Here is a 27,623-nt window from a genome sequence, read left to right on the forward strand (position 1 = left end):
TCCGATTGCCTGGGTGAAAAGTGGACTATGTCCTTGCCCAATCCTAGCCAGCTGGCTCAAACACTCAATGAAGAAGCACTCCTGAACCTTAACATTGCCTCACATAGCCTCTTTTTACCAAGCTGTTATAACCTTGCTCAAGAAACATGTTAACTCTTATCTAATACAACTTTGACAGTGCCGTTTGTTACTGGCCGCTTGACATGTTGGCCCTTTGCTTAGTAACCATGTAAAAAAACAACAGCAAATGAGGTTGCATGCATTAAAAGTCTTGACTCCGTGGTATTGTCTGGATAGATAAGTGGCACTCAAATATCAGTGCACTACCCCATTCTAAAGAACTGCCTCTGGGAGGTGACTTCTCATTTGCCCTGCTGCTGAGACGTTTGTCACATGACAACCAAACCAGACACTATGTAACCCACAGAGCGAGAAATTTACCAAAACCCAGCGATCTGTAGTTGCTCCCAGCTGTCGACAACATCAGTGACATAGGAAGACAAAGGTGGTCATGCATGGTGCTGGACACAGCACACATTCACGTGCAGTGCTTGCATTAATAGGTACTCGTGGCAATTGCTCCACAACAGTCTAAATGGCCAAGAGATCTTCGTCTCTGTATATTCGCACACTCGTGTTTCCCACCTTGTACAGGGGCTCTCGTATTTTGGTCTTGACGCGGGCGCTGCCCGTCTTGAGGCCAGACACGAGCATGCGGTCGCCCTGCCGGCCTTTCCTCTCCATCTCCAGGATGTAGGCCGGTGGCCGGTACGCCGCCTCGGAGAACCGGAGAAATCTGCATGCGCACAGCATCGTACAAACATGACGGAAATGCACTGGTTAGTAAAACACAAGCACACATCAAAGAATATCATAATTTAGCAAGCCCCTACGCTACATTTCCGTTCTAAAGTTATTGTAATTTGTATTCCAATCAGATGATGTCTCCATTCACCATTGACCATTTTAGCAAGTGCTTTCTACTTAATATTTACACGTGAAAAACTGTTGATGTGTAAATTCACAACTGTTCATGCATCTGTTGTTGTCCCTCACCGCAAGGCGTTGTGTCCATCGGCAGTGGACAGCACCTCCTCATCCTTGATGGTCGTCCAATCAAACTGCAGCCCAGCAAGGGTGGTGAACGTGTTTCCTGTAAAGGTGGAATTCAGGAAGGTGGAAAAGTGATTTGAACGTGATGTCACATTGTCACCTTACAGCAGCAAGGAAAAGCCTTGCTTGTGCAAACATTTTACAAAACAAACAACATTAAGGTTATATCGAATTGCTCCAAAAGGCCTATTACCAAGTCACTCAGAATGCACTCGATCTTGGAAGATCTCGGAAGCTAAGCAGCTTTAAGCTTAGATAATGCTTGGATGGGTGACCACTAAGCACGATTCGGCTGGCGTTGGGCTACTGCAGGGCTGCTGCAGGGCTGCCTAGTGGGCAACAGTGGGCGGTGCAGAAAAATAATGTACACTGTTACACTGTACTTCTATAATATCATCTTCATGAACTTGCACTGACCAGCAGTGAGTCGAAAAAAAAGTGATAAATGTACATGTGTAATATTGTAAATTACGGCGGGAGACCACTTGACGGGTAGCACACTTTATTAACACTTGTCTTGCCACAATAACACGTGTGGTCACTACAGCTCACGCTACACGTTCCACCCGACACGTGTGGTTACTACAGCTTACGCTACACGTTCCACCCGGCTACACACACACGGGCATTCCAGCCCCGTAGCATCCAGGGGAACCTACAGACCCACCCCAGCTTGGGTATGGGTCACGACCACTGGGTCCCGCGGCCCGGCCCTCACACGGACGTCCAGCCCCGGGTCCCAAGGTCCCGCCTCTGAGCCACACAGGGTCCCGGTCCTTACAAGGACAGCGGGACTAGGTGTCTCAGGGCCCTATCTCTTCCTCCTCCGTCTTCCGTCTTTACTGGTCACCAACTCCCCGAGCGCCCGCGCGCACCGCCTTTTATAGTCCTCCGCTCCCAAGGAGACGGAGCCTATGCGGACCGCGATGTGAGCACCCACCCTAGTCGACCAATCACCACGCGCTGCCACACGATCCCTTTTCCCAGCTTGTGTCAGCGCACACAACCAATCACCACGCGCTGCCACACGATCCATCACTGTCAGCGCGCGTCACCACTACACAACCAATCACCACGTGCTGCCCCACGATCCCTACTGCCAGCACGTATCACCCCTACACATGTGTAGTGGTGATACGCGCTGGGGTAGCGATCAGGTGCCAGCGCGTTGTGATTGGATGTGTGGGTGGTGACGCGCGCTGACGGTGAGGGATCAGGGGTCAGCGCGGGATCGTGGGTTGTGTGGTGTTGATTGGCTGGGTGCCGGTGACGTGCTGGGGGGGGAGTGATCGAGTGGCAGCGCGGCGTGATTGGTTGGTGAGTGGAAACACGCGTTGGGGAAAAAGGATCGTACAGATAACGCGTTGTGATTGGTTCACTAACAAGCGATGCTCGCATCGAGGTCCGCATCCGCTCCGTCTCCCGGGAGGAACGACTATATAAGGGGATGCGCACAGGCGCACGGGGAGAGTGTAACCAGCGAAGACTGAAGACGGGAAGAAGAGCCAGGGCCCTGCGGTACCTAGTCCCGCTGTCCTGCGAGGACTAGGTGTAACCCAGAGGCGGGGGTAGTGTGAGCATGCAGTGTCAGCATGCCGAGTGTGTAGCCGGGGCCTAGAGTCTACACCAGGGGTCGGCAACCAAAATAACAAGAAGAGCCATTTCTTTCCAATTCGGTACAAAATTCAGTATTTCAAGAGCCGCAATGCATTTATGTACATACTGTACATACGTACATATCGTCAAGAAGCAGCCCGTAAAGAGCCGCATGCGGCTCCGGAGCCGCAGGTTGCCGACCCCTGGTCTACACGAGACGAGTGATATGGGTGTAGCCAGAGGCGTAGGGTCTACACGAGACGAGTCTACACAAGAAGAGTCTACCCGAGACGAGTGATGTGTGTGTAGCCAGAGGCATAGAGTCTACACGAGAAGAGTCTACACGAGGCGAGTGAGGCGTGTGTAGCTAGAGGCTTGGAGTCTACACGAGTTCAGTACGGTGTGTTATAAGAAGAGAAGAGGTTACGAGTTGTACCGGTGTCTGGTGACCGTACGCGGAAGAATAGAGACTACACGTTGTATCGAGATAAGTGAAGATTTAATAAAAGAAGTGTGTTACCCGTCAAGGAGTTTCCTGCCGTCATTTCCAATACTTCACATGTATCCCTAATGTGTACAGGATCTTGAGTTGTGATTACATTTGAACACTTCAAAAGGTCCAAATGTATGATATTGCAATGTACATTAATCTCAACTATTTGTATTTTACCAGGTAAGGCCCATTGAGTTATATAGCTCTTTTTCAGAAGTGGGTCACAAATGAAGGCTCAACAGCTATCATGTGGAAATGTATTGCAGCCAAATACTCTAAATGTGTGTTTATAAATCATGATTAATAATACAATTACTTTATCAGTCCACTATTGAATGAAGGCCTCTCCATTCTGAGTCAGTTCTGGTGGTTTGACCATACTTCACCAGGCTGGTCAGTGTGTGTTCGCAAGGCAGTTGCACCAGGACGGGTTCAGACATGACTTGCCACCTGTGTTAGCGATGGCCAAGAATCAAATTCCGGTTGCCCTGTGGCATTTGTCAAACAGCAGGGTGCTCTCACCCTCGCGGTCGCCGGCCTGGATGGTCAGTTCCAGTGGAGAGTCGTCGAGGTAGAGTTCTCTCGTTGTCGAAACGATCTGGATGCGCTGGATAGTGTCGACGATCACATCGCACCGTAGAACTTGGCCCGACACTACAGGGGGGAAGAGTGGCGGGCGCACGTAAGGTAAATTATCACGTCGCACGTTTCGCAGTACCGAGCAAAAACAAACAAAAAAATATCCTACCACTTCCGTAAATGAATGGAAACTCATAAGACAGAAAATGTATGTGCAGTCTAGCAACAAATGAGAAACTCATTCTATACGCAAAATGTGATTTCCAAACGGCACAAGAGGGATCATTTTGACTATAGGATTGAGCTTCCCATCATGCCTTACACATAAAAAAGGACAAAAAATATGTATCTGTCACTGGAAACATCTTAGGCACATTAATAAGATACTAGAGGGGATTCATTTTGAGGCCTCTTGCAGTGAAAAGGTTCCTCACCCCTGGTCTATAGCCTGGGCTTGAGTAGAAGATGTGTCTTGACCAAGTAAATGGTCAGGGTGAAGGGATTCCAGACAACGGAGATTGTAGCGGAGATTGAGTGACCTCGAATTGAGCAAAGTTTGACCGGGGCAGATTGCTCGAATCTTGTGACCCATCCACTATCCGTGAAAGCAATAACCAGGTGGGAGCAGGTGAAAGGTGTGTCTGGCTGCCCACCTGTGTCTTCGGCAATGACGATGGTGGTGAGGCGGGTGTGCTGGGCGGCGCGGGCCGACACCACGGCGCGGCTGGAGCACCGCTGCCCTGCATCGTCGGTGCTGTACACGGCCTCCACGCTCGCAACCTCAGGCCGGGACGACTGCCTGGAGGGCGGCAAAATAGCAGACGTCAAGAATGCCTCAGGCACATACGAGTGGAGTAGATAACATGAATAAATCGCACAAATGGTAATTCGAGAACTAAATTCTCATAGGGTCATTTTATAAGAAAACATCGTTAGCCACCTAAAAATCATAAACGGCTACCATTTTTCCAAGATGGCTACCATTTTTGATGGTGGCTATCTATGATTGTGGCAACAATAACATTTTTAGGTGGCTGACGTTCTTTTCTGAAAAAGATACACCATTGTGAAGATATCAATCATATGTCATGCTGTATTAAAATGAAAACGATTCCTGTGATAAAATCCAGGTGACTGTAGCAACACTCAAGAATTATTGTGTAGGTCGCCAGCTGACTTGGGGGGGGGTGAGGTGGTCTTGTAATTGTACAGTATAAGTCAGAAATGTGTTATATTACAGTGGTGGAGCAATAAAGCAGTGGTTCGTGCACTTCACCATAAATTTGGCGACCTGAGTTTAATTTTTGGCCAAGGCTGATATCAGTGCTGACATCTGAACTGGTCCCATCATCAAGCCGCACTGACTAACGTGGTGAAGTATGGTAAGAAACACTCTTAGGTTTTTTCGGTAAAGTCACGTAGGTAAACATTTATATTATTTATTATATTTATTTTACCTACGTGACTTTACCGAAAAAAACCTAAGAGTATGAATCCTTGCAGTCACGAAAGCTTCAAATCTAGAATATGGTAAGAAACCCCCGTGACCGATTAGGTCTGATTAGGCTTTCATCCAGCAGTGGCTGTACACGGGCTGTAAGGTGTCAAGGCAGCTCTCCGTTGTGCTCACCGAACCGCACCTCCGCTACGTACGGAGTGAAAGACGTTCAACATACATACATGCCTTCTGGCCACACCCTTCTGTGAGACAGACTCCGTGAAACAGAAATGGGTCAGCTCATAAACCGCAAATAAATGCAAAGTTTCCCTTCCCTATTACTCAGCCATTGCTTTTGCTACTGATAAAGGCCCTTCCCTGCCACAGCCAAGACTGAGCAGTGGGCAACTTCCTGTGACACGCCTCCCACCAACACGCGTGGCCAAACCAGGTGTAATTTTTCAGCCCCGCCATGCACGCGAGCTGAATGAACTGTTAACGGCCATATTGCTACCGTGAAACTTAAACCCCCACGAGTGAAATTGAGCCTTTGTCGTGCACTATAATCAGACCTAGGATAAATTACAATGGTGTCATTCGTAATGGATTTCAATCACAATGAAATTAAGGTTTCACCGAAGATTGTTGCTGTTATTGTAATAACTAATCACAGGTCCGATTGAAAGCGGCACACCCCCAGTGGCCATCACCGCATCTGTTACAGTTCTGACACGGATGCCTGCTAATCAGCTGCACTATTCTTCCCCCATAACCCCACATATATAATCCATAGTGCCAGCTTCAATTTAATTTAGTTACCAGTCTAGGGAATCATATTGCACCGTGGAGTTCATGCTTGATTCTCTGCCAAGTGAGCACATGTGTAACATATAAGTTAATTATATTACCCTCTACGCTTGTGTTATTGCAAAGGGCCGTATTTATATTTCTAAACTAAACCCAGCTGCGGCTTCTTCTACACTGCTACTGGTGCCAATTACAGTTAAACTCTCAATTTTCCGAGGGCGGATTACCTTGTTTGGGGATTAACCACGCTTGAATGAGATGAGTACAAAAACTGCTTCTCACTCGTTGGGAGTCAGCGACTCAGTGGCCACAGCATGTTGGCAGGTACATTATTAGTTACAAACACAAAGACAATCCATTTTACAACATATCTTCATCCCCAGTCTACATAGGAAACGAAATAGACCTCTTTACAGCCCTAATGTATAAACGTTTTGCGTTATCCGTGTTTCTGGCTAACACTCCCACCCATAACCCCAGACAATCGACTGTAGGTGCAAGGAACGTCGTCAATTTCCTAAGCATCTGTCTCAATTCTTGGGACAGACTCCGGCACGTAGCAGGCTGTTCCTGTCACTCAACGCACTCCTGACACGACCACAGTTCCCCGCCTGCAGCTGCAAGCCGTAACTCCTGCACTCACTGATTAGTACAGCGTTGAGAAGAACCGTTTATCTTGGGGCATCTGGATAGGTAGTAGTGGCTTAATCATTTATTTAAAGCGTACTGTCATTGTGTGTACTCGAGTTACATTGCAAGTCATTGCAGAATGCACAATTGTATAATTATACTGTAGAGTCCTCTGTCTCAAGCCACTGATAGATTAAGGTCTCCCCTCAAGCCCTGTCATGTAAGTTGCTTGACCATACTTCACCACACTGGTGAAGGGGACCAAGACTGGTTTAGCTATCAAAAAGGCACCGATTTTATCCCTGGCTGGCTATCGAACTCAGCAGGTCGGGTCTATTGTGCAATTGATATATGTATGTTGACCTTTCGTGACGTACGTAACCAACCGTACTAATCTAATCGGAGGTGCAGGGGAAGGACGACAAACTAAACACACAGGCATTTTTTTGGTTTGGCCATGTTGTTTGTTGTGGTACGGAGTTAGACTGATGGCCTTAATCTAAGTTGTCTTGTGGTTATTGTTGTTGTTTGACTTGCATCCCACTGGGATTTTTTGCACACAGCGTTGGTGTACGGTGCTTTTTCTGCAATATTTTGCTGTCTTTCCTTGGATTTTCTGTTTGCATATAGTCACATTAAGATGTTTTCTTGTTCATGTTTTTGTTTTTTCTTTGTTGCGGTTGCACCCGATTCAAGAGCCGAATGGCTCAAAGGGCTAGACCTAATAAATTAACTTGATTTCACCTTTCATAGGGGGTCTTCAACGTATCGTGCAAAAATAATAATTAACTCGGAAGATTTCTTAAGCGAGCTCAGTCAACCAAATGTCAGTGGCAGGTCGCTAATTATATTCTGCTGACCCCCCACGACCCCCGTTAGTCTGGAATCTTCTTTACTCCCCCATCAGTGTCGCGCTAACGCTTCTCTTACCACTCCTCAAGCTTGCGCTCAAAACCTTCCACTTCTCTTTCTCGCCGACTTCCTATATTTTATTTAAAACCATATATTAATTCCTGCAGTCACGAAAGCTTTAAGTCAACAACATATATTGCCCAGTTTATTCACTGCTTCTTGACACGCGTGTCCCATTTAGCCGCTGGCGTAAACCCGTGTCGAATGCGATTGTAGTGTCGATACATATTTCACACCACGCAGCAAAGCACTCGAGTGTCTCGTTATAGCAGATGGAGTAACAGATATGCCTATAAGTGGCATACTTATCTCGCAAGTTACACGCGGGGTGTACAAAGAGAGAATTGTGAAGTACTGTACACACACGTGGGGTGATGGACAATACCGTACTGTACACACACACACACGTGTGTGTGTGTACAGTGTACACCATTAGGGACACAGACATTAAACACTGTAAACAGATGACCGTGAAGGATGGGTAACACCGTACTGTACACACACACGTGTAGGGTGACATTGGGAATACACAAACACACGAGTGTACAACAGGACGGGTTAGACTACGCGAGACACAGTTGACACAACACACACCAACAACACCAGCCGCCAATCAGCACCAAGTGCCGGCGCCACGGCGGTTGGTGCCAGGCTAGGTGCACCAACCCTACAGGTCACGACGACAGACCCAGCCCGGGTGTTAGTGTGGGGGGGGGGGGTTAACCGATCGCGATGAATGAAATACGCACATACACGTGGAAGATGCACATACACATGAAAGATGCACATACACACCATCTGTAGCAGCCGCTCTCCGCCTCCAAGGTGTAGTTGATCTGCGAGGCGCCCGCGTACGGCAGCAGGATCTTGGGCACGTTCAGTTTCGACGCCTCGGCCACGTTCACCACCACCAACAACAACAGAGCCGACAGAGACAGTCCAGAACGAGTCGGACGGCGGCCACTGATGAGGCGGTCGCCCCGGCGTGGCCAGGCCTCTACCGCCGTCGTCGGCTGCATTGCTCTTTTGCTCTTCTCCCCCCACCACCCTCCTCGTCCTCGTGTGGCGTTAAAGAATTATTGAATGAAAACTTCAAATCTCACGTCGGTGAGACCCGGACCAGCCTTGACGAGGTGGTGGTTACCTCAGCCCGCACGAAATCGACGCGGACTATGACGACGACGGCGCTGGAGAATAACGGTGCCGTGGCTGCGTGAGGAGAGACGACGCGGAATCTTCACCTCCTCCTCTCACTTAACTCTCCTTAGCGCCACCGACAGCCTCGGGCAAAGCGTGCTCTCGCCACGATTAGAACTCCCAGCCCGGATAAGCTGCGATGGAGGGGGCCTCCTCCTCCTCGTTGCGACAGCCGAGCCGCGCGACTCGAGCTGATTGGCTCCCGCCGCCCCCCATGGAGCCAATCCGCGCTGGGAAATGTGAAGCGGTGAGTGGAGGGGGGTGGGGACGAGGGGGGTTTCCCGCGCGCGAGAGACGCGTCACGTGCGCGCGCGCGAGACGTTTTGGCGCCAAAAAATGAAATTGCAATAAAATATTTTATACCTACGAGACTTTACCGAAAGAACCAAAGAGTATGTATGGATTCCTTCAGTCACGAAAACTTCAAATCTAGAAAAAATATTTGAGATTCATTATCTGATATTTCCTGAGAAGGATTGGGGGTGAGGAGGGGAGAGAGGGTGGCACCAGAAAATTAATCGATACTCAGGAAAAAAACAAAATATATAATGTACAGTATATATGTTTGACATTATATCAGCAATTGTCTATCCACTGATGGATATTTGCTGCACATTATCCCGTGCGCGTTGCCTTCATTGATGACCTGTCTCGTCCATCGTAATGTTTTAGCCGAGGTCACTACACACACAGTGACCGATTTATAAATAACCCCCACTAAGATAATAGCAGAGGTGTGGACTCGAGTCATGTGACTTGGACTCGAGTCAGACTCGAGTCATGAATTTGATGACTTGCGACTCGACTTGGACTTGCATAACAATGACTTTGTCCCACCTCTGGATAATAGTAAAACAATTATATAAAAACATGTTATTGTTTAAATTACTCGACACGTATCCCAGACTCCCCGCCACATCCCGTCATAAGAACGTGGAATTTCCACCACTTACTCTGCGCGGGGAGGGGGGGGCTGTAAACAGATGAGCACAAAAGCATCAATTGCTTATTTCATCGGGAAATCGCTTTGACTTTGCACATCACATTTCTGAAACACGGGGAAGGTACAACACATTGGTCGGTGGTAAAGTTGCCGCTTCAGTGCACGTGGAGTGGAATTTCGGGTTTCTCTCATTCAATCCACATTGTTGATAGAGCAAATATCGTGCTGTTAACTTTGGACCGGTTTAGAATTTGGTATCTGCTCACCCTCAGTCACGCTAGCTTGTAAAACACATTCCTGCGCAGGGAGCTGGTAGGAACGTTGGGTTGCTCGGTCAATGGCCAGGGTCAACGGCGGCGTGGTGTATTCCGCAAATATGCCCGACTGTGAGGGCGGGCACAAGCCGGCGTGAGTAGGTTAAACGTTGAGTTTATAAGGGCACCACGGGGTGACCAGCCCCTCAACACCCAGCCCCACCCTCCCACCCCCCACCCAGCCCCACCCTCCCCACCCAGCCCCACCCCTCCCACCCCCCAGCCAGCCCCTCCCCCCACCCAGCCCCTCCCCACCCAGCCCCACCCTCCCCACCCAGCCCCACCCCTCTCACCCCCCAGCCAGCCCCTCCCCCCACCCAGCCCCTCCCCACCCAGCCCCACCCCTCCCATTTTTGTATGCACGCACGGACGGACGGACAATAATCCCCTGTGGGCTGGTGTAACCAGGAGGTTCCTACCAGTAAAATACCGTATGAGTTCTGGTCTACCAGTTGTTATTGGTAAGAGCACTCCCTCTAGAGTCTAGGTGATGGAGCTCTTGTCAGCCGAAGAAGCAACGTTGCTTTGGTAAATACCCACGCACTATTAAAAATAATTCTCAGCTCCTTCCCCATAGTAAATTAATAGTAATAATAACCTCGGGTAGTTTTCCGCTTGTTTCCCGTAGAAAGGCTGCGAGTAAAGGTATACGTACTATTAATTGGCTGTGTCGGGTGGTGGTGGGTTTAACGACACATATTTGCGCGATCCAACCCAAAAAAACCTGGATTATAAAAGGCATACTCGTGGAGATGACCCTTACAGGAACTGAACCCTGGGAGACCGCTACCACGGCAACTAGAGCTGATACACTGCAATAACTAGGGCTGAGACACTGCAATAACTAGAGAGGAGACATTACAATACCACCGTTACAGCCGTTTATTGGCCAATAAAACAGGTCCCTGCGGGGTGGGCTGGTAGGAACGAATAACCAGAATATTAACATAATGTATTATGACACTTGTTTAGCCAGGAAAGCCTCAGAGTGTTAAGGATTTTGTAGGGTCCTGCCAAGTGTTTGCAGTAGGGGGCGATGTTGCTACACCTAATCGGACGATACAAAGGGAGAGTTTAAGGCCTAGTTCTAGGCTTTAGGCCTAGCTGTAGGCTTTAGGCAGCTGTGAGTTAATTTTTTATTTAAATGTTTTAATAATGTAAAAGCTTTAAATGTAAATGTTTCTATTTAAAAACATCAGGGAATGTAACATTGTTAAACATTAACTCCCTTTCACACACGCGGGGGTACGATACGAAGGGAGAGTTTGAGGCCTAGTTCTAGGCTTTAGGCCTAGCTGTAGGCCGCTGTGTTAATTTTTAATTTAAATGTTTTAATTATGAATGTAAAAGCTTTAAATGTTTCTATTTAAAAACATCAGGGAATGTAACATTGCTAAACATTAACTCCCTTTCACACACGCGGGGGTACGATACGAAGGGAGAGTTTGAGGCCTAGTTCTAGGCTTCAGGCCGCTGTGAGTTAATATTTAATTTAAATGTTTTAATTAAAAACTATCTCAGGGAATGAGTAAATTTTTTAAATTAAAAACTATCGCAGGGAATTAAAAAACTATCTCAGGGAATGTTACACTTGTTTAGCCAGGAAAGCCTGAGTCTAAAGGTTTTTGTAGGGTCCTGCCAAGTGTTTGCAGTAGGGGGCGATGTTGCTACACCTAATCGGACATCGGATGGACGATATAATCTATTGTAGGCTGGTTCACTTCGTTCCTACCAGTACAAGCTGCCCATATAGCGACAGAGAAAACGGTGTTCAACCCATGTGAGACTAGGCTCTAAGGCAAGCTGTCTCGGGTGTGGACCAATCAACTTCAATGACAGTGCACATTGTCAGAGTTGTCTTTTGTTTGTATGACTGCAGGTATTGCGGTCTATGCAAACATGATTCCCTGTAAAAAGGTGTCAGTTTTGTCGCCAGATAGAAGGGTAAAAAAACAATTATCGTGTAAATGTTAAACCCACCACAGCCAATTAGTAAGTGTTGTCACGTAAACAGAACATGGCAATTTGTCACTAGTACAGCACACCTGTGTGCTGTCGAGCCAAGCAACATTTACAATCGGAGTACGTTTCGCCAGTAATTACAATTAGCTTCAACAGGCGAGAGCCAGATTTGTGGCTGTCGGTGGGTCAAAAGACACATTTATATATTGACACGATCTAACCCAAAAAACACCTGTATTGTGGATATTGGTCGCAAAAGCCTGTGTTAAACGGACTTTGTTGTATTGTGATGTAGCCGCCTTGTTGCAGCGACATCACAATAGCATGGTTATATCACGGGCAGTGGACATCGTGGGGTGGCAGGAAAGTACACTGGGCTCGTGTCTCCGGCTTCGTCACTCAGCTGCTTAAAACTGGCGATGCTTGGTTTTTCAATGGCTGTCAAGTCCTGGTGCGTATGTGGGTCATCTGGTCTCCTTTACATGTTGCTGATTTTACATGTTATGGCCACTTTTTTTAATTGCTGTTGTAATGGGTGTTGCAACGAACCATTAGATGCCAAGTTTTAGTGCAAAATGTGGCTAATCCTTATTCCTCCCAAAGTCCCTTCTATACTGTTCAGCGTTCTCTGCAGTTGGCTTTGTAGCTGCCTCCCAGTCTGTATTTCAACGTGCCTATATAACCATCAGTTAAAAAAACATCTATTATTTGCTCGACTCAAGTGCTCTATGCTGAACGCCATGTGCAAGACTTTCAGGCTTGCGCTCAACAACAATTCTAAAACCAAGTATGGTGTATTCACTTGAATGCCCAATTTATTTAAGAAAACCACTGGGTGCAATTAAACATCATAAAAACAAGTTTCAGAGGACAGGTTTTATTTCTCCAAATTCACAAGGCAACACATCCCAGGCTCATGCGGGTAAGCGGTAGAAAATGTGTGCCCAGTTGATGGTAGTTGTCTCTTCTTACGCGGCGTGCAGTGCCCGCCACTTGTTCAGGGGCCCGTGGTTTGGCATGTACTTGACACCCACACCATCGGGCATCACCGTCTTTTCAGCCAGCATTGCCTCAAAGTCTTTGCTGTCGAATTTGGTAAAGCCCCACTTCTTTGAGACGTGGATCTGTGGCACAAAGGAAGACCGTGTGTTAGTGTGCTTTACACAATTGAAGACACGAGGACAAGTTGAACTCATTGACATTAATACAATTACTTATGTACCCGGACTCCTTTCAGGAGGGTTCTGCATTGGAATGTATGGCCAGAACCAATGATATTGTATGTTTTTCGCTATGGGGGGGAAACCAGATAACCCAATGGAAAACCATGTAAAATAGACCATACAAATGCAGGGTGAACCATACAAGCTAAATAGACAAACTTACTGTGTAACAATTGACTATTTACAAAACTTTAATGTTACTTATAAACTCAAGAACTAAAAGTAACATGATACATTACAAACCAGCAAGAATATTTTTTTACAAACTGCAGTTTTTTGGGACATGACCTGACATGAACAGTTTGCCAAAAGTTTTATAGAGCAATTGGTTGGTTGCGATGGTTTGCTATAAACACCTTTTCATGGACAGCTGAAGTGTAAATACTATTTTTCACATACTGAAATATATTTTTCTTCTTGGTTCTTTCGGTAAAGTCACGTAGAAAGGAAATAATAAAACAATTAAAATAAAGGCGGCAAGTGGGCCCACACATTACATTTGTCAACAATGTTTTATATATACTTGAATGTCACATTATGTATGCACTGTCTCCATGGTCCCTAAGCGTTTTCGTACAAGGAACGAAGATCTTACACAAACCAAGGAGTCTGTTTTATGCACCCATTGCACACTACCAATTAATGTAATAAAAGGTAGTCGGCTTAATAGAGTGCAAATTCACACCGAATTGCATAGACATACAAAAAAAATTAAATATATTTGTTCCATCATGGCACTTGAGAACCACAAGCATGAGGACAGCCATGTGCATAACAGCTTTCTTGTGCACAGAGCCACAATGGGGTAAGGCACTGCATCCTAAGGCACTGGGGGGAGAAGTAAATAATAAATTTTTAAATTCGATGGGTGTTGTGACTTTCACCTTCTGGCGACCCGGGAACTTGAACTTGGCGCGACGGAAAGCCTCTACCACGTGTTCCTTGTTGTTGGGCTTGGTGCGCACCGACATGATGGGCTGGCCGATCGACACGCGCGCCACTGTGCCCTGAGGCTTACCGAAGGCTCCGCGCATCCCTGTCTGCAGCCTGGAGAATGTACAAGACAGAACGGTTACATCAATGCTGTCATCTGCAAGCACCACCCTCTTTATGTACATCATGCACATTTGTTTAGCAGCCAGAACACATGGAACAGTAAAGAAACGAATGAACCGTACATTTAAAAAAAAGTAACAGGGCAAGAATATTAATCTTGGATGTGAAAATAAAGGCGGCAAGTGGCCCCACACATTACATTCGTCTACAATGTTTTATATATACTTAAATGTCACATTATGTATTTACTGTCTCCATGGTCCCTAAGAGTTTTCGTACACAGAACGAAGATCTTACACAAACCAAGGAGTATGTTTGTTTTATGCACCCATTGCACACTACCAATTAATGTAATAAAAGGTAGTCGGCTTAATAGAGTGCAAATTTACACCGAATTGCATAGACATCAAAAATGTATATAAATCCATATCGGTGGGAGAAACTCCAATCCAATAATATTTTAGCTTAACTGTTGATTTTAAAAAATGTTTTATATATGCAGCATCTATTTCAAAATTTCGAATATATTCGGCAAAATCCAGCCTACAAATATGTTTTCAACCACGACAATCCAGCTTAAAATGATAAAACAAATGCCGTGCAACCTGCCATCGCCCTTGCCACATGGCGTCCTGGCACTGACCTATCGGCGCCTGCACAGGACAACATCTTGTTGATGCGGATGACGTGGAAGGGATGCAGCCGCATGCGGATATGGAAGCCGTCCTTGCCGCACGTCTTCACCATGTACTTGTTGGCACAGATACGGGCGGCTTCCAGCGCTGGCATAATCACACAAAAACTGAAGTCACTCTACAATTCTCTCAGGAATTTATGAAAGTTGGATTTATACAGCGCCGACTAAACGTGATTGCATCTCAAAGATGCTGTACAATGGGAATATTTAATGATAGAGGTTTGTTCGTTTATAAGCAGATAAAAAATGCCGTTCAAACAGTAAAAAAATGTTATGCTGCAACAACGCCATGATAATGGTTGTTTGTTTGTCAGCTTGGAATATGCATGTCAACTTGCTAATCCTGTAACCAGGTGAGCCACTACTAATTACTAAAAGTCAGTCGAACAACTTTTTTTTCAGAAGGACCTACGTAGTTATATTTTTATAAAGCATTTTTTGTGCAGTCCAAAATCCAAAGAACTGCACAGACAAGCTCACTTAACCTATTTGCTGTAATGCTATTCCCCCATGTCATCTCAATCCCTTTTGCCTATAGCATCCTTCCCCGCAACTTACATACAAAGCATTCTCTCCACTTTCCCTACTCCAAACAAAAAACAAATCCTTGAAACTATGTAGATGTATGTTTTGCTAATTGTACAGCATCCTGTGCCATTTCCTCTCCACTACACAGCCTAGTGGGTTTATTTTCTAATCACACCATTCTTAAGTGCAAGGCTATCACATAGGCGCTGTGGTTTCCAGACGAGTATACTCGTCTTTAGGCGGCAATGTTGGTATGTGGTTCTATTCAATTTGAAATAAAAACTAATTAGGACCACGATACGAGCACACAGCCTACTGATTTTAAATTATGTCACGAGGTCTTTAAATATCCACTATAAAGCAGACGGTGCATATTTATGGTAAATACTAGTAGTATCAACCTGGGCGACCGCAGAGTTACAACCTCTGCAAAATGGAGCAAACGTGAGCCCGCCCGGCCATGTCACTGCACCAAAATAATAAAAAAAATTGCAGCAAAGTATATGTACGAGTTGCTTAAAAAAAATGTGCATACTGAACGTTTTATAAAGAGACAGGATATTGCGCACTCACCCTCCGAGGAGAGCTGCTCGCACTCATCTGACACCATGTGCGCGCATAGCGGGAACTCCTCCACGCGGGCCTTCTTGCGCCCGAGGTCGAAGATCCTGATCTTGGGATCTAAGAGAGATAAGTGGCAAGGATGAGTCATCATTCACTACAAATACGTATGGCTTAATGTGCACACTGCTTGTGTATAGGTAATTAAATCAGTATGTATACATGAACAAGTACATCCCTTTCTAGATACATTGAGGCCCCCTACAGAGGGCTTTGGTGGTTATTTCACCACGCTGGTGTGACTATGGGAATAGACGTTGTAATAAAGTAAAAGCCAAAATATTCTTCTGCACTGCCCCCTGCAATTTCTGCTGTGCTTGGTGGCCACCAAATCACAAGTATAAATTTTGATAGTTAACTTCCGGGCTTTGGATATGTAGGGTGCATGCTGGGTGATTTAGTCGTAGGCACTTGTGTACAGGCCATAACAGGTCTTTTAGATAGGAAGGCTTCTCCGAGCCTGTTATTTCAGGGCAGCCATGCATTGCGTTTTTTGACATACTTTGACATTGTTAGGTAAATCTAACCTCCATGCATGTCTCAGACTACACGCCACGAAGTGAAATTGTGCTGTTTCCAAGGTCCCTTTAGGGCTCCGTATATGTGACGGAGATCTTACACAAACCAAGGGGTTTGATATGCGCACCAATGAACACCAACAACCAATTAAATGAAGGTCGGTTTGTTCAAGTGCAAAAGTGAGGCTTACGAGGGTCCACCACATTACAGTAGACCACTTCTACTTGGGTCACTGTTTTGGCCACCAGAGGACAGTGCGGCAAAAACCGTTGTACTATATTTTATTCTGTCTATGCTCCCCGGTTCCATCAATCCGTAATGAACAGTGTGAAAAGCAGTATGGTTTTAAAAATCACTTACACACTTAGGACGGCGTAGCGAGGCACTAATCTAGCAGTAAATTGACCAAGGGATCGTACAAGTACTTAATTAACCCCTTTGTAACAATTACCGCGATTTCGGTGCACATTAGGCGAGTTAATATAAAGAATGAGTTAATATATTGCTATTAAAAGTATAACCGTTTACATAGGCTAACCATAATTACACGTGATGTTTGTCCCATTAGCGATTTTAGACACGCCATCCAATTGCCCTCATGTGCAGGGCCCCTTTTGTAAAGCTATTACTGCTGGATCGGGACCAACCACGCGTTGCACGTCCAACAGGGGATTATTTGACCATACTTCACCACGCTGGTCAGTGCGGGTTGAAGGCGGGAAGCACAGACGCGACAAAAGCACATCACCAACGCGCAATGGCGTTCGCCACATTGCCCTCTTGCGCCAATGCCTACTTCATTTGTGGCATTACATTTCAGTCGCATTTGACCTGGGACGTTACACAACCGCGCCGCAGCTCGGCACCCTTATAGGAGCGCTATTTTATTTAAGGATTATATTCATTTGGCGAGTTTTCATTCGACCACTCACCGGGAACACCGCGACAGAAGCGAGACTTCGGGTAGGGCTTGTTCTTGCAGTATCTGTAACTATAAACCACACACGCACGAACGAGCTTGTTTCTCGCATAAATTAGCATTGTAGTCTGTATGAACACGTTTTAATTGGACACATGCCACCCAGCAAACATAGCTGCATGCTAAAATTTTACAGATACGGGCTAATAATTGGGATGTTTTTTTAAGCTTGCCCGAGAAGCCGCCATTTAGCACTTAAAGCTGGAGAGCAAGGATTCCACTTTGCTATAACGGGGGGTTTCGTCGAGGTATATGGACAACCTTTTTGCCAATCCACTGCTGGATGAGAGGTCCTCCCTGTACAGTTTGGGTCGTGGGGGTCTTATTTTACCATTTCACCACGCCGGTCAGCGCGGCCTAGCACACGTTGGGAGCGTAGTACAATGCAACATATGTTGCTATAGTGTACTGCCGTTGCCTTCAACGCGACGGCGCAACAGCCTATAGCACCTACTTAATGAATGCTCGCTCATCCAAGTCTTAAACAGGCCACGTCTGCTTAGCTTCCGAGGAATTGTAAGGCGACTTGGACAAAGGCGTGTCCATTCATAAATATACTCGCTACAGTATACTTTGCCGTACTATAAACCGGCCAAAGTTGTTAAACTATTTAACTCGTATCAAGAGTGCAAAGGCGAACGCAAAATTCATAATTGTAACTAAAGTGGAACTTTAGACTCGAGGCCTTGTGGCGGGACTAAGGCCTACTCACCAGCGAGCGGGACGGCGACCCATCTTGGTAGATCGCCTGGCGGGGCAGACAAGAAATACGAACGCATAAATATTGGTGCCATGTTAGAGCACCTATTTGTAAAATCGCACGATTGATTATCGATAACGCGGCCGGGATGTTTAAGGATTTCAACGGCGACTACCGACAACCACTGCAGCCATCTTACCTCGCCCGACGGAAAGGATTGTGGGAGGCCGCCGGAAGCTTCAAGGAGTCACGGACGAAACCATTTGGCGATGAAAGGGGGAGACCACTTTTAATTAATTTCCCCCGAAATTGTGTAAATATTTTTGCTTGATTATTTCACCGCGCTAAAATAATTGTAATTTAATAATTTCGTTATTTAACAGTCTATGTTATTCGCAATTCCCCTTTTACGACATTTTACCGATCGTTGCTTTGAAGAGTAAAATAAAACCCCTATTTGCATTGACAATGCGCTCGCCTGTACGTGCTCGTGACGTCATCGTTCACCGTTATGATGACGTCACGTCGCATTCAGCGTGCGTCGTGTCACCTTACGCGGTGACGCTGGGCACGACGTGTCACGTTTTTCAGCCACGTTCGAGCCACTGCTGGCTTCTATTCTTGCGTACACAAAGCTGCCAACTCCTTATCCAGTAGCTCTCTCTTATACTGGTAGGAACCTCCTGGTTACACCAGCCCACAGGGGATTATTGTGTCCGTCGTGCAGGGAGGGGCTAGGTGGGGAGGGAGGGGCTGGGTGGGGAGGGGCTGGGTGGGGAGGGGAGGGTGGGGAGGGGCTGGGTGGGTGGGGCTGGGTGGGGAGGGGAGGGTGGGGAGGGGCTGGGTGGCGAGGATGGGGAGGGGCTGGGTGGGGAGGGTGGGGCTGGGTGGGGGGTGGGAGGATGGGGCTGAGTGGGGAGGGGCTGGTCACCCCGTGGTGGCGAGGATGGGGAGGGGCTGGGTGGGGAGGGTGGGGCTGGGTGGGGGGTGGGAGGGTGGGGCTGGGTGGGGAGGGGCTGGTCACCCCGTGGTGCCCTTATAAAACTCAACGTTTAACCTACTCACGCCGGCTTGTGCCTGCCCTCACAGTCGGGCATATTTGCGGAATACACCACGCCGCAGTTGACGCTGGCCATTGACCGAGCAACCCAACGTTCCTACCAGCTCCCTCCGCAGGAGTGTGTTTAGAGACCAATGCAGACCTTATTGGTCACCCGTGCCCTTATACATTTCAACGTTCATCCTACATCACAAGGGAGAGAAACACAAACAATAGGCATTTTCTTTGCCCGTAGTGAAACGGCTGTACGCCGTATGGACCTAAAAATTCAATTTTCTTGTACAAAGAATACGGGGTAAACCATATGGACCGATAGTTATGCCGGTGTGGCAATTTGTTGAGGAACTTAAATTCCAATGTCGAGGTTTTCTAGCCACGAGATGTATTCAGGGGAGAGAGAGTTCGTGTAGCTTTTCTATTCCTTTGTTGAGTTTGAATTTAGAAACATGCGTTTTTGGCTGATATAAATGTCCGCGTGATGATAAGCCACTTCGTTTACCTATCATTTGTGACCAGGTCGCTTCTGAAAAATAATTATTGTGTATAGATAGCTCAGTGCAAAGTATGATATGTGTTTTGATTTAGTGTGCTGATCTTAAAGGTGCATTGAATAATTATAATACTCCGATTGATGCTCCTGCTGTTGTGGAGTGATTCATGCAGGGTTTTGGTAGTACATGTTGTTTATGTCATTTATTGTGAAAATTCTGTCACAGTTCCTATGATCACTGTTTCATTGCTTTCATGGCTTTATTTTGGTGATTTCGAAAAGTGTATTGGCTTAGCCATGTTTGTTTGTTGTAGTACAGAGTAAGACTGATGGCCCTAATCTAAGTTGTCTTGTGGTTGTTGTTTGACTTGCATCCCACTGGGATTTTTGCACACAGCGTTGGTGTACGGTGCTTTTTCTGCAATATTTTGCTGTCTTTTCTTGGATTTTCTGTTTGCACTTAGTCACATATTCACTTTAAGATGTTTTCTTGTTCATATTTTTGTTTTTTGTTTGTTGCGGTTGCACCCGATTCAAGAGCCGAATGGCTCACAGGGCAATACCTAGTAAATGAACTTGAACAGTGGGCCTTAGGGGCCGTCCATAAATGACGTCACGCACCTAGGGGGGGAGGTCAGACATTTGTGACGATGTGTGACGAGGGGGGGGGGGTGAAAAATGTGACGTCACATCAAAATGCGCAACTTTAAATAAATAGAGACAACACGTTCTACTTAATTAAATAGACTTTTTAATAAATGTTTTCTCCTGCAATATCAGAGGGCAGCGCCACATTAAATACGCACTACAATGACAATAGTTTAAAGCAATTTGAAGCATGTTTCATTTATTTGGGGGGGGGCAGAGCTTTGTGACGTCATATTTGAGGGGGGGTCTGACTTTTTGTGATGTCGTGTGACGAGGGGGGGGGGCGGTCAAAAATCTACAAAATCGCGTGACGTCATTTATGGACGCCCCCTAAGTACAACTACATTGTTTCATCAAACATATGTTAACATTATAAAACATTTTACGACTGAGGCTGCAATAAAGTTAGGGACCACTGGTTGAGAGGGAGCGTTCGTGAGCGCTCGCAAAGCTCCCCTGCTGTCTGGACGAGCCTTCTCTCGTGGATGCTACTTCTGACAACAGCGGCGTTGAGTAATTGCAGGGCTGCACCTTTTCCTTATTTAACCAGCTACAGCCCACGTGGCATGGATTCATCTTTGCCTCCGACGCAAAGTTGAGGGTTGGCCAAGTTCGCGCGCGGAAAATTGATGGAGGAAAGAAAACAAACCGAATGATGAGGACCCCAATGGATTGCAGTCCACCATAGCAGCTGCTGCTGTTGCTGCTGCTCACTACTCACGGGCTTCCTGGTGATGGTGCTCACGTCCCTTGCCAATAACCTTGCCGCGATCCACCGTGTGGGTGTCGCCTTCATGGGATTTCTTACCTTAGCCCAGAGGTCGGCAACCTGGCGGCTCCGGAGCTGCATGTGGCTCTTGAAATTCGAAAAAAATAAATGGCTTTTTATTTTGGTTGTCGGCCCCTGACCATAAAAGTCCAGTTTACCATGGGAGTCCAGTTTACCATGGGAGTCCAGTTTACCATGGGAGTCCAGTTTACCATGGGAGTCCAGTTTACCATGGGAGTCCAGTTTACTATGGAAGTCCAGTTTACCATGGGAGTCCAGTTTACCATGGAAGTCCAGTTTACCATGGGATTCCAGTTCACCATGGAATCCAGTTCACCATGGAAGTCCAGTTCACCATGGGAGTCCAGTTCACCATGAAAGTCCAGTTCACCATGGGAGTCCAGTTCACCATGAAAGTCCAGTTCACCATGAAAGTCCAGTTCACCATGAAAGTCCAGTTTACCATGGAAGTCCAGTTCACCATGGGAGTCCAGTTCACCATGGGAGTCCAGTTCACCATGAAAGTCCAGTTCACCCTGAAAGTCCAGTTCACCATGGGAGTCCAGTTTACCATGCTGCATCAAGTGATGCAGCAAATCTGGCTGTGACGGTCCCACCTGATGACGGAGACTTGTGTTGCCTCCGAAACGTCGTGATTTTTATTTTATTTTACTTTCATTAATTTTAATGTTTTACCGACGTGACTTTACCGAAAAAAACCTAAGAATATGAATCATTGCAGTCACGAAAGCTTCAAATCTAAAACGTATTTAACTCTACTAAGAATGTCAAACAAGGCTCCGACGTGGGGCTCAAGGTAAATAAGTCAAACAAATACAGGAATGTGAAACACGTTTGCTGAACAAAAGCAATCGTCGGAGCAACGCATAGCATACAGTTGGTGTCTGCGTAGGGTTCTTGTTGAAGGTGGACCGGAATCTAAATATATATTAAATATGAAGATACAGATGAGAGCAGGATGGGAGTTCTTTTTGAAGATGTTATTTGATCTTTAACGGAAACGTTCAAACGCGACGATTAAATTAGAACGAATTGGATGAGTGAGTCTTGCCCACTGAAAACTTGGATCGGAAACGTGAAACGTTGACGGAAGTGAATCGAAATCTGAACGTGACGATTGCGTGCGAAGAAGCAACGGGCAGGTGGCATGCTGGGGGTTTACCGAGGCACACGTGGGTTCGCGAACATAACGGTGGGTGGCGTCGTGGTGCCACGGATGATGGCGGTGCCACATCCAGCGGTGAAACGGACACTTGGCAGGTACGGCTTGGAAAGCCTCGGTAAGATGTGCTGCAAACAGCTGCCCTCTTCCCGGACGACTCTGAGGCAGAGAGCTCGTTCGCAAAACTGCTCCATGCATAACGCAATACGCATCATAATAGGAGCCCTGAAACCGACATATATTTAAAAAAAACATTTTTTAGTAAAATATTTTTTTTTAAATAAAAATGTTTTTATTTTTTAAAAACAATATTTGTATTATTTTATTGTTTCCCTTCTAGTATTGTTTCTCTTCTACGTGACTTTACCGAAAGAACCAGGAATGAGCCATATTGTTCAAATTCGGTTAAAAAAAACAGTAATTCAAGAGCCGCAATGCACGTGGGTGAATACGAGACGGTGTCCTTAAATAACGTCACGAAACAATCCTCAATTAGCCGCATGTGGCTCCGCAATTGCAGGTTACCGACCCCTGCCCAATGTAAACTGGACTTCCATGGTGTACTTGATGCAGCAAATCTGGCTGTGACGGTCCCACCTGATGACGGAGACTTGTGTTGCCTCCGAAACGTCGTGATTTTTATTTTATTTTACTTTCATTAATTTTAATGTTTTACCTACGTGACTTTACCGAAAAAACCTAAGAATATAATTTAAATACGTTTATTTAGTTTTTATAATAACCCATCACTGCCCATGTCCAAACAACAATATAAATGGTATGAAAAATGAGGTTTTACCCTTTCCGGCAATTAAAAAAAAGGTGTTAAGATGTTCAAACACCAAAGTGTTTTTTTTATATATAAAAGGTTTTGTAAGGCCACAAGTTTGTTTAATCCACGTACTTGCGTAGTGACACAAAATGGCTCATGTAGCAGCATAGCGCTGGCGGGGAAGGGGATCTGCAGCTTACAGCAGCCCTGACCGACAGCAGCAGGCCACGTGATAGACCAGAGGGGGATCTTGGGAAAAGGTCACGGAAGGGGCACACGAGGAACCCGCTGGTAGGTTCCAGAAGGGGACAGCCAGGGGCGTGGCCGGGGGCGTGGCCAGGGGCGTGGCCGGGGGCGGAGCCAGGCCACGCTGGCAGTATAAGAGGGCTCCCCCCCCCCCAGGATCGGGACTGTCGTGTGGAGTGGGGGGTCCCCGGGGGGGGGGGGGATCTCCGTCGTGCTGCTGCTGGAATCTTCACCATCGTCTTCACCATCTCGGCGTCGCCTGTCGGGCAGTCTACCAGATGTCGCGACTGGGAACCGTAGTTCATTTAATGACGAGTTATAGTGTTAACCGTCAGGCCTCCCTAATCTTAGCGTCTGAGTCAGTCACTACACTCGTGATAACGCATGCAAACACACGGATAATTATTCTATATGGGGTCTTTAAAACTGATTGGCCTTCAACAGAAACGGCTTTCTTTATGGCCGACTCACCAGTGTCAGATCAGAAAACGCCAATTGGCGAGCAGTATAAATGGGGTTCGCCACTTTGGATGGTGGGGTAAAGTGTGGGGAGACAGACCCTCACCCAAGCCGTTTGGTCCGTGTGGAGTGTAGCCCAATTACAGCTCCCTTTAGTGGAGTAGAGTGAGCAAGTAAAACCAGAGCAGGGCTACATTACCTTTTAAGAAACGAGCAAAACTAACCACCCGATGACTTGGGCCGCCTTGCCGTGCACATTCACGCGCACGCCAAATAGCTGCGTTCACGGCAAATGTCACTGCCAGTGGTTATCGGTTGCATTTTCAGAAGCGGTAATCGAATATTAAGGTTCATCAATTATCGATTATATTAAGGGTCGTCTATTAATAACCCACTTCCAAGAAAAAAATTCGTACCAATACTCTCCGGACTGGTCGACTTGTTGACAAACTCATCCCCCAACCACAGCAATATCGAGTTGCCACCACTGCCTTGGAACATAAACAGCCCTTTATCAAGCCACAGCTCGTGCCCCCATGGGGGGTTATGCCAATGCGGCATGGACTCGGGATCATAGGAGTACAGTACAGCGGTGCGCGTGGAGTGTCCTCCGTAACGTCGCCCCTCGCGTCTGTCACGAGACAGACCATTTAAATCGCAAGTCGCCAAACCTCTCTTACCCCATACATTGCCTGGTGCCATTTTCAGTGCCGCTATCATTTTCTGGCCAACCACATTGATTTTTTAACAAAACGGGGCGAATCACCTTTTGATATATTTTTTTACATTTGAGATCTTATGGACCCGTGCACCAATGATTCAGCAGCATTTGCCCAAAAGAGAAAATGGGTCTTCGTTTGGCCAATTTTGGAAGTAGAGCTTAAACTATAATGGGTAAAGTGCTGGTAGTCCCCCCCTCTGCTACGCCTTCTGGCCAACGTGGAAGAGTAGGCCAAATACCCTACAGACGAGGGGCCGTTTGAGCTTTTCCTCATGAAGTCCTTCCACCAGCAAACATCATGGGCAGGGCCATTACCTTTCAGCAGGATGATATGGACCAGTTGTGACTTCAGAGCCCGCGTGCAAGACAGTTTTGTGAAATTCCACTGTTGTTTCAAAGTAGAGTGTTTAAACGTGTAGGATTCAGTTCTGGGTCAAGAGTCAAAGTCTTCAGAAAAAGGGGTCAACAAAATTAGTTACAAATGTTACACTGCAAATCACCCAACTGTCGGTTTACGCATCTCTACATGTTTCAGTGCGCACCTTTTCTTCGCTATAACCCACATTCCGATCAACATATCACGGCTCAAGTCCACGAGACGACAAAAACAACACAAGACGACGGACACGAGCAGAGGTGGCGCGGCTGTGGTTAGACTTTATTGTGCTTGGGGGAGGAGGTTGCTGTGGCGGTTGACGACCGCAGAGCAACGTGGCCCTCGCCGGCACGAGGCAGGAAAGAGTGAGAGGGCTGCAGGGCAGCCAGGGACACCGAATGCCACACAGCCACCACACCGACTGCGAGACACCCATGGAGGTTGCGTTTTTTTTGTTTGGGAGGGGCGGTCTCGGTCTTGCCAGATCAGAAGTCTTGTTGCCTCGGTGGAGAGGCGGCATTCTAGTTGATCATCAGCTTGCCAGATCAGAGTTAACACCCAATGGATGGAGCGTATTGTTGGAAAATTGGTTAAAGGAGTTAACCAGCGCAATTTCAAAAAGTTAACTAGGAAGAAAAATGCAGACATAAAACCTGATATGCTTCCTGGTTTTTCAAATTTTTAAGTGGAAAAACCCCAGCAAAGTTTAGTTAAGTTGCATTGCCTTTTGGGTTGGCCGATCGAGAATAACAGAACTAAACCTAAACACTTTTTTTGTCCATTGGTACAAAGGACTTTCTCCTCTTAAGCTGGCAACAACTTGGTCCACCTGGCGTGTGGGGCCCCTCCGTACATTCAGCGACAACCAGTGTTTGCGCTACAGCTGCCAGGACGGAAGCAAGGCATCATGCTGCCCTCTCCCCCAGCGATCATACATTCAAGCGGCCGCCGTTCACTGAAAACGAGGCTTTGGCGGGGATCCAGTTATAACAGTTCAGTGTCATCTGAGAGAAATAAGTCAAACTTTTTCCTTTTATAATTAGGCTTGTAAGTCGATACAAAAAGACCAAAAAGACATGGGTTGTGGGATCTCCCCTCCTGACCCATCAGAAGCCAATCGCGGCGTGCTTAACTGGGAGGTGTAGTAGCAGCAGCAGGTCGCCACAGCAACGGGTCCCGGGATTGGCCAAGATGTGTCCGAGTAGGCAGGGCCCTCAAGAATCACCTTCGGGTGACTTTCGTAACACTATTTGCTAAACTTTAGTCAATAGACTAAGCATCGACATAGAAAACTGAAGTCATAAAAAATATAAATTCGAATTACTTTAAATCGAGAAAGTGGTTTACATGAATAGCTACAGTAAACAGATAAACCAAGCCCAAACAGCAGCGCAGCTACGACAAGTAGCCCTGCCAATGTACAGTGTCTCACTGAAGACATTACAAAAATCACAAAAACCAATTCTACACAGGCAGATGCACCAAATAGAAAAAAAAGTCACCCATCAGCCACCAAAAACGAGATAAAAAAAAAATGCAGAAAGTGAGACGGGGTGGCATCGATCAAAGGCAACCCAGAAAGAACGCTAACAAAAGGGTCAGGGAAGAATTGTTCAATAGGCGAGCGACAAAAACTTTTCACAAACTACCACAAAACGTTAACATTTGCGTCACGCTCCCTTCCCAACCCGTCCCTCATGCCAAGCTCACGGGCAAGCTGGCGTGTACCAAACCAAAACCCCACACGGATGCACAAGGGCGGCAACTTTACACAATAACATGCGGTGATTGTACACGGTGGGGCGGGGGTGTCGAGTGAATTGTGAAGTTGCGACAGGGTGGATGAGTGTGGAGGTCGTTGATGCGGAAAGAGGGCAGGGGAGGAGGAGGAGAAGCATGCGGCGGGGCTCTCTCGCCAGCCGCTCAGACGACGTTGACGACGTAGGGGCTGCCGGTGACGTGCTCGTTGCCCCACATGAGGACGAGGATGTGCTCTCCGCGCTCCTTGAGGGTGTAGGAGACTGCGTAGGCGCCTTTCCCCGTGTGCTTCACCACCACTTCCTCGCACGGGACATGTGGCCCGTGGACGCCCACCAGCAGCATGTTGTTGCCTGCGACCACGGCGGGGAAAAAAAGTGGCGAGCAGAGTGGTTACGCAACGCCCGTTCCAGTAAAGTCCAAGCCAGGTCTCCTGTAAAGGCTTAATTTCAGCCAAATTCCCACCCTTCCAATGGTCGCTGAAAATTGTCAACTCCACAGATGCCCATTTGAGGTTTAAGGTCCTTTTCATAGTAATATTTTTTAAAAAAGGGTTTATTAATTTCGGCAGGGGCCTGTATGGGTCAGCGACCTATTATCTCTCATCGCTATGACCATGGCTACTATGAGCAATGTGCAACCCCAAAACTACAGTGATAAAACTAGTGATAAATTAAGCCGAGTCCCATCAAACTCATGTCAACAATTGTTGGGTGTCTGTGACAGCACAATTTAGAGTAGATCACATTGTTGTTTACCTGCAGACTGTGGCTACCACGTTCAGATTATCCAAGCATACCTCAGGGGACGAACATGCGACTCAAATCACGATTC

General features: G+C 46.8%; 3 protein-coding genes and 3 non-coding genes across 8 annotated transcripts in view; all 6 read right to left on the reverse strand.

Annotated features, from left to right (window-relative positions):
* NUP210 (nucleoporin 210) overlaps positions 1-8,935 on the reverse strand; it is a 41,941-nt gene extending 33,006 nt beyond the window's left edge. Inside the window, exons 1-5 of one of the 2 annotated variants that reach the window (XM_078609528.1) lie at positions 8,364-8,935; positions 4,435-4,580; positions 3,725-3,856; positions 1,057-1,153; positions 646-796 (exon numbers count right to left, since the gene is read on the reverse strand). In XM_078609528.1, coding sequence (XP_078465654.1) covers positions 646-796; positions 1,057-1,153; positions 3,725-3,856; positions 4,435-4,580; positions 8,364-8,587 — 750 coding nt within the window. In that variant the 5' untranslated portion in view covers positions 8,588-8,935. The remainder of the gene's footprint in view (positions 1-645; positions 797-1,056; positions 1,154-3,724; positions 3,857-4,434; positions 4,581-8,363) is intronic. The other variant, XM_078609530.1, reaches the window with a different exon arrangement.
* A 3,910-nt stretch (positions 8,936-12,845) lies between these two features.
* On the reverse strand, positions 12,846-18,523 carry LOC144729342 (large ribosomal subunit protein uL16). Its single transcript, XM_078609533.1, has 6 exons — positions 18,320-18,523; positions 17,561-17,619; positions 16,062-16,169; positions 14,907-15,045; positions 14,092-14,254; positions 12,846-13,108 (listed from the first exon to the last, which is right to left on the reverse strand). The coding sequence occupies exons 1-6, from the start codon at positions 18,340-18,342 to the stop codon at positions 12,953-12,955; spliced, it is 648 nt and encodes a 215-aa protein (XP_078465659.1). The 5' UTR covers positions 18,343-18,523; the 3' UTR covers positions 12,846-12,952.
* LOC144729511 (small nucleolar RNA SNORA70) lies at positions 13,752-13,884 on the reverse strand. The gene has a single exon (XR_013587713.1). It is a non-coding gene; the product is annotated as a small nucleolar RNA SNORA70 (small nucleolar RNA).
* On the reverse strand, positions 14,510-14,646 carry LOC144729512 (small nucleolar RNA SNORA70). Its single transcript, XR_013587714.1, has one exon. It is a non-coding gene; the product is annotated as a small nucleolar RNA SNORA70 (small nucleolar RNA).
* Positions 16,678-16,805, reverse strand: LOC144729513 (small nucleolar RNA SNORA70). Its single transcript, XR_013587715.1, has one exon. It is a non-coding gene; the product is annotated as a small nucleolar RNA SNORA70 (small nucleolar RNA).
* A 6,769-nt stretch (positions 18,524-25,292) lies between the features above and the next one.
* LOC144729344 (filamin-C-like) overlaps positions 25,293-27,623 on the reverse strand; it is a 70,791-nt gene continuing 68,460 nt past the window's right edge. For both annotated transcript variants that reach the window (XM_078609535.1, XM_078609534.1), the window contains one exon: positions 25,293-27,142. In XM_078609535.1, the coding sequence (XP_078465661.1) occupies positions 26,955-27,142 (188 nt within the window). In that variant the 3' untranslated portion in view covers positions 25,293-26,954. The remainder of the gene's footprint in view (positions 27,143-27,623) is intronic.

This window comes from Lampetra planeri, chromosome 32 (genome assembly GCF_965212315.1).
Source record: "Lampetra planeri chromosome 32, kcLamPlan1.2.h2, whole genome shotgun sequence".
Taxonomy (NCBI): Eukaryota; Metazoa; Chordata; class Hyperoartia; order Petromyzontiformes; family Petromyzontidae; genus Lampetra; species Lampetra planeri.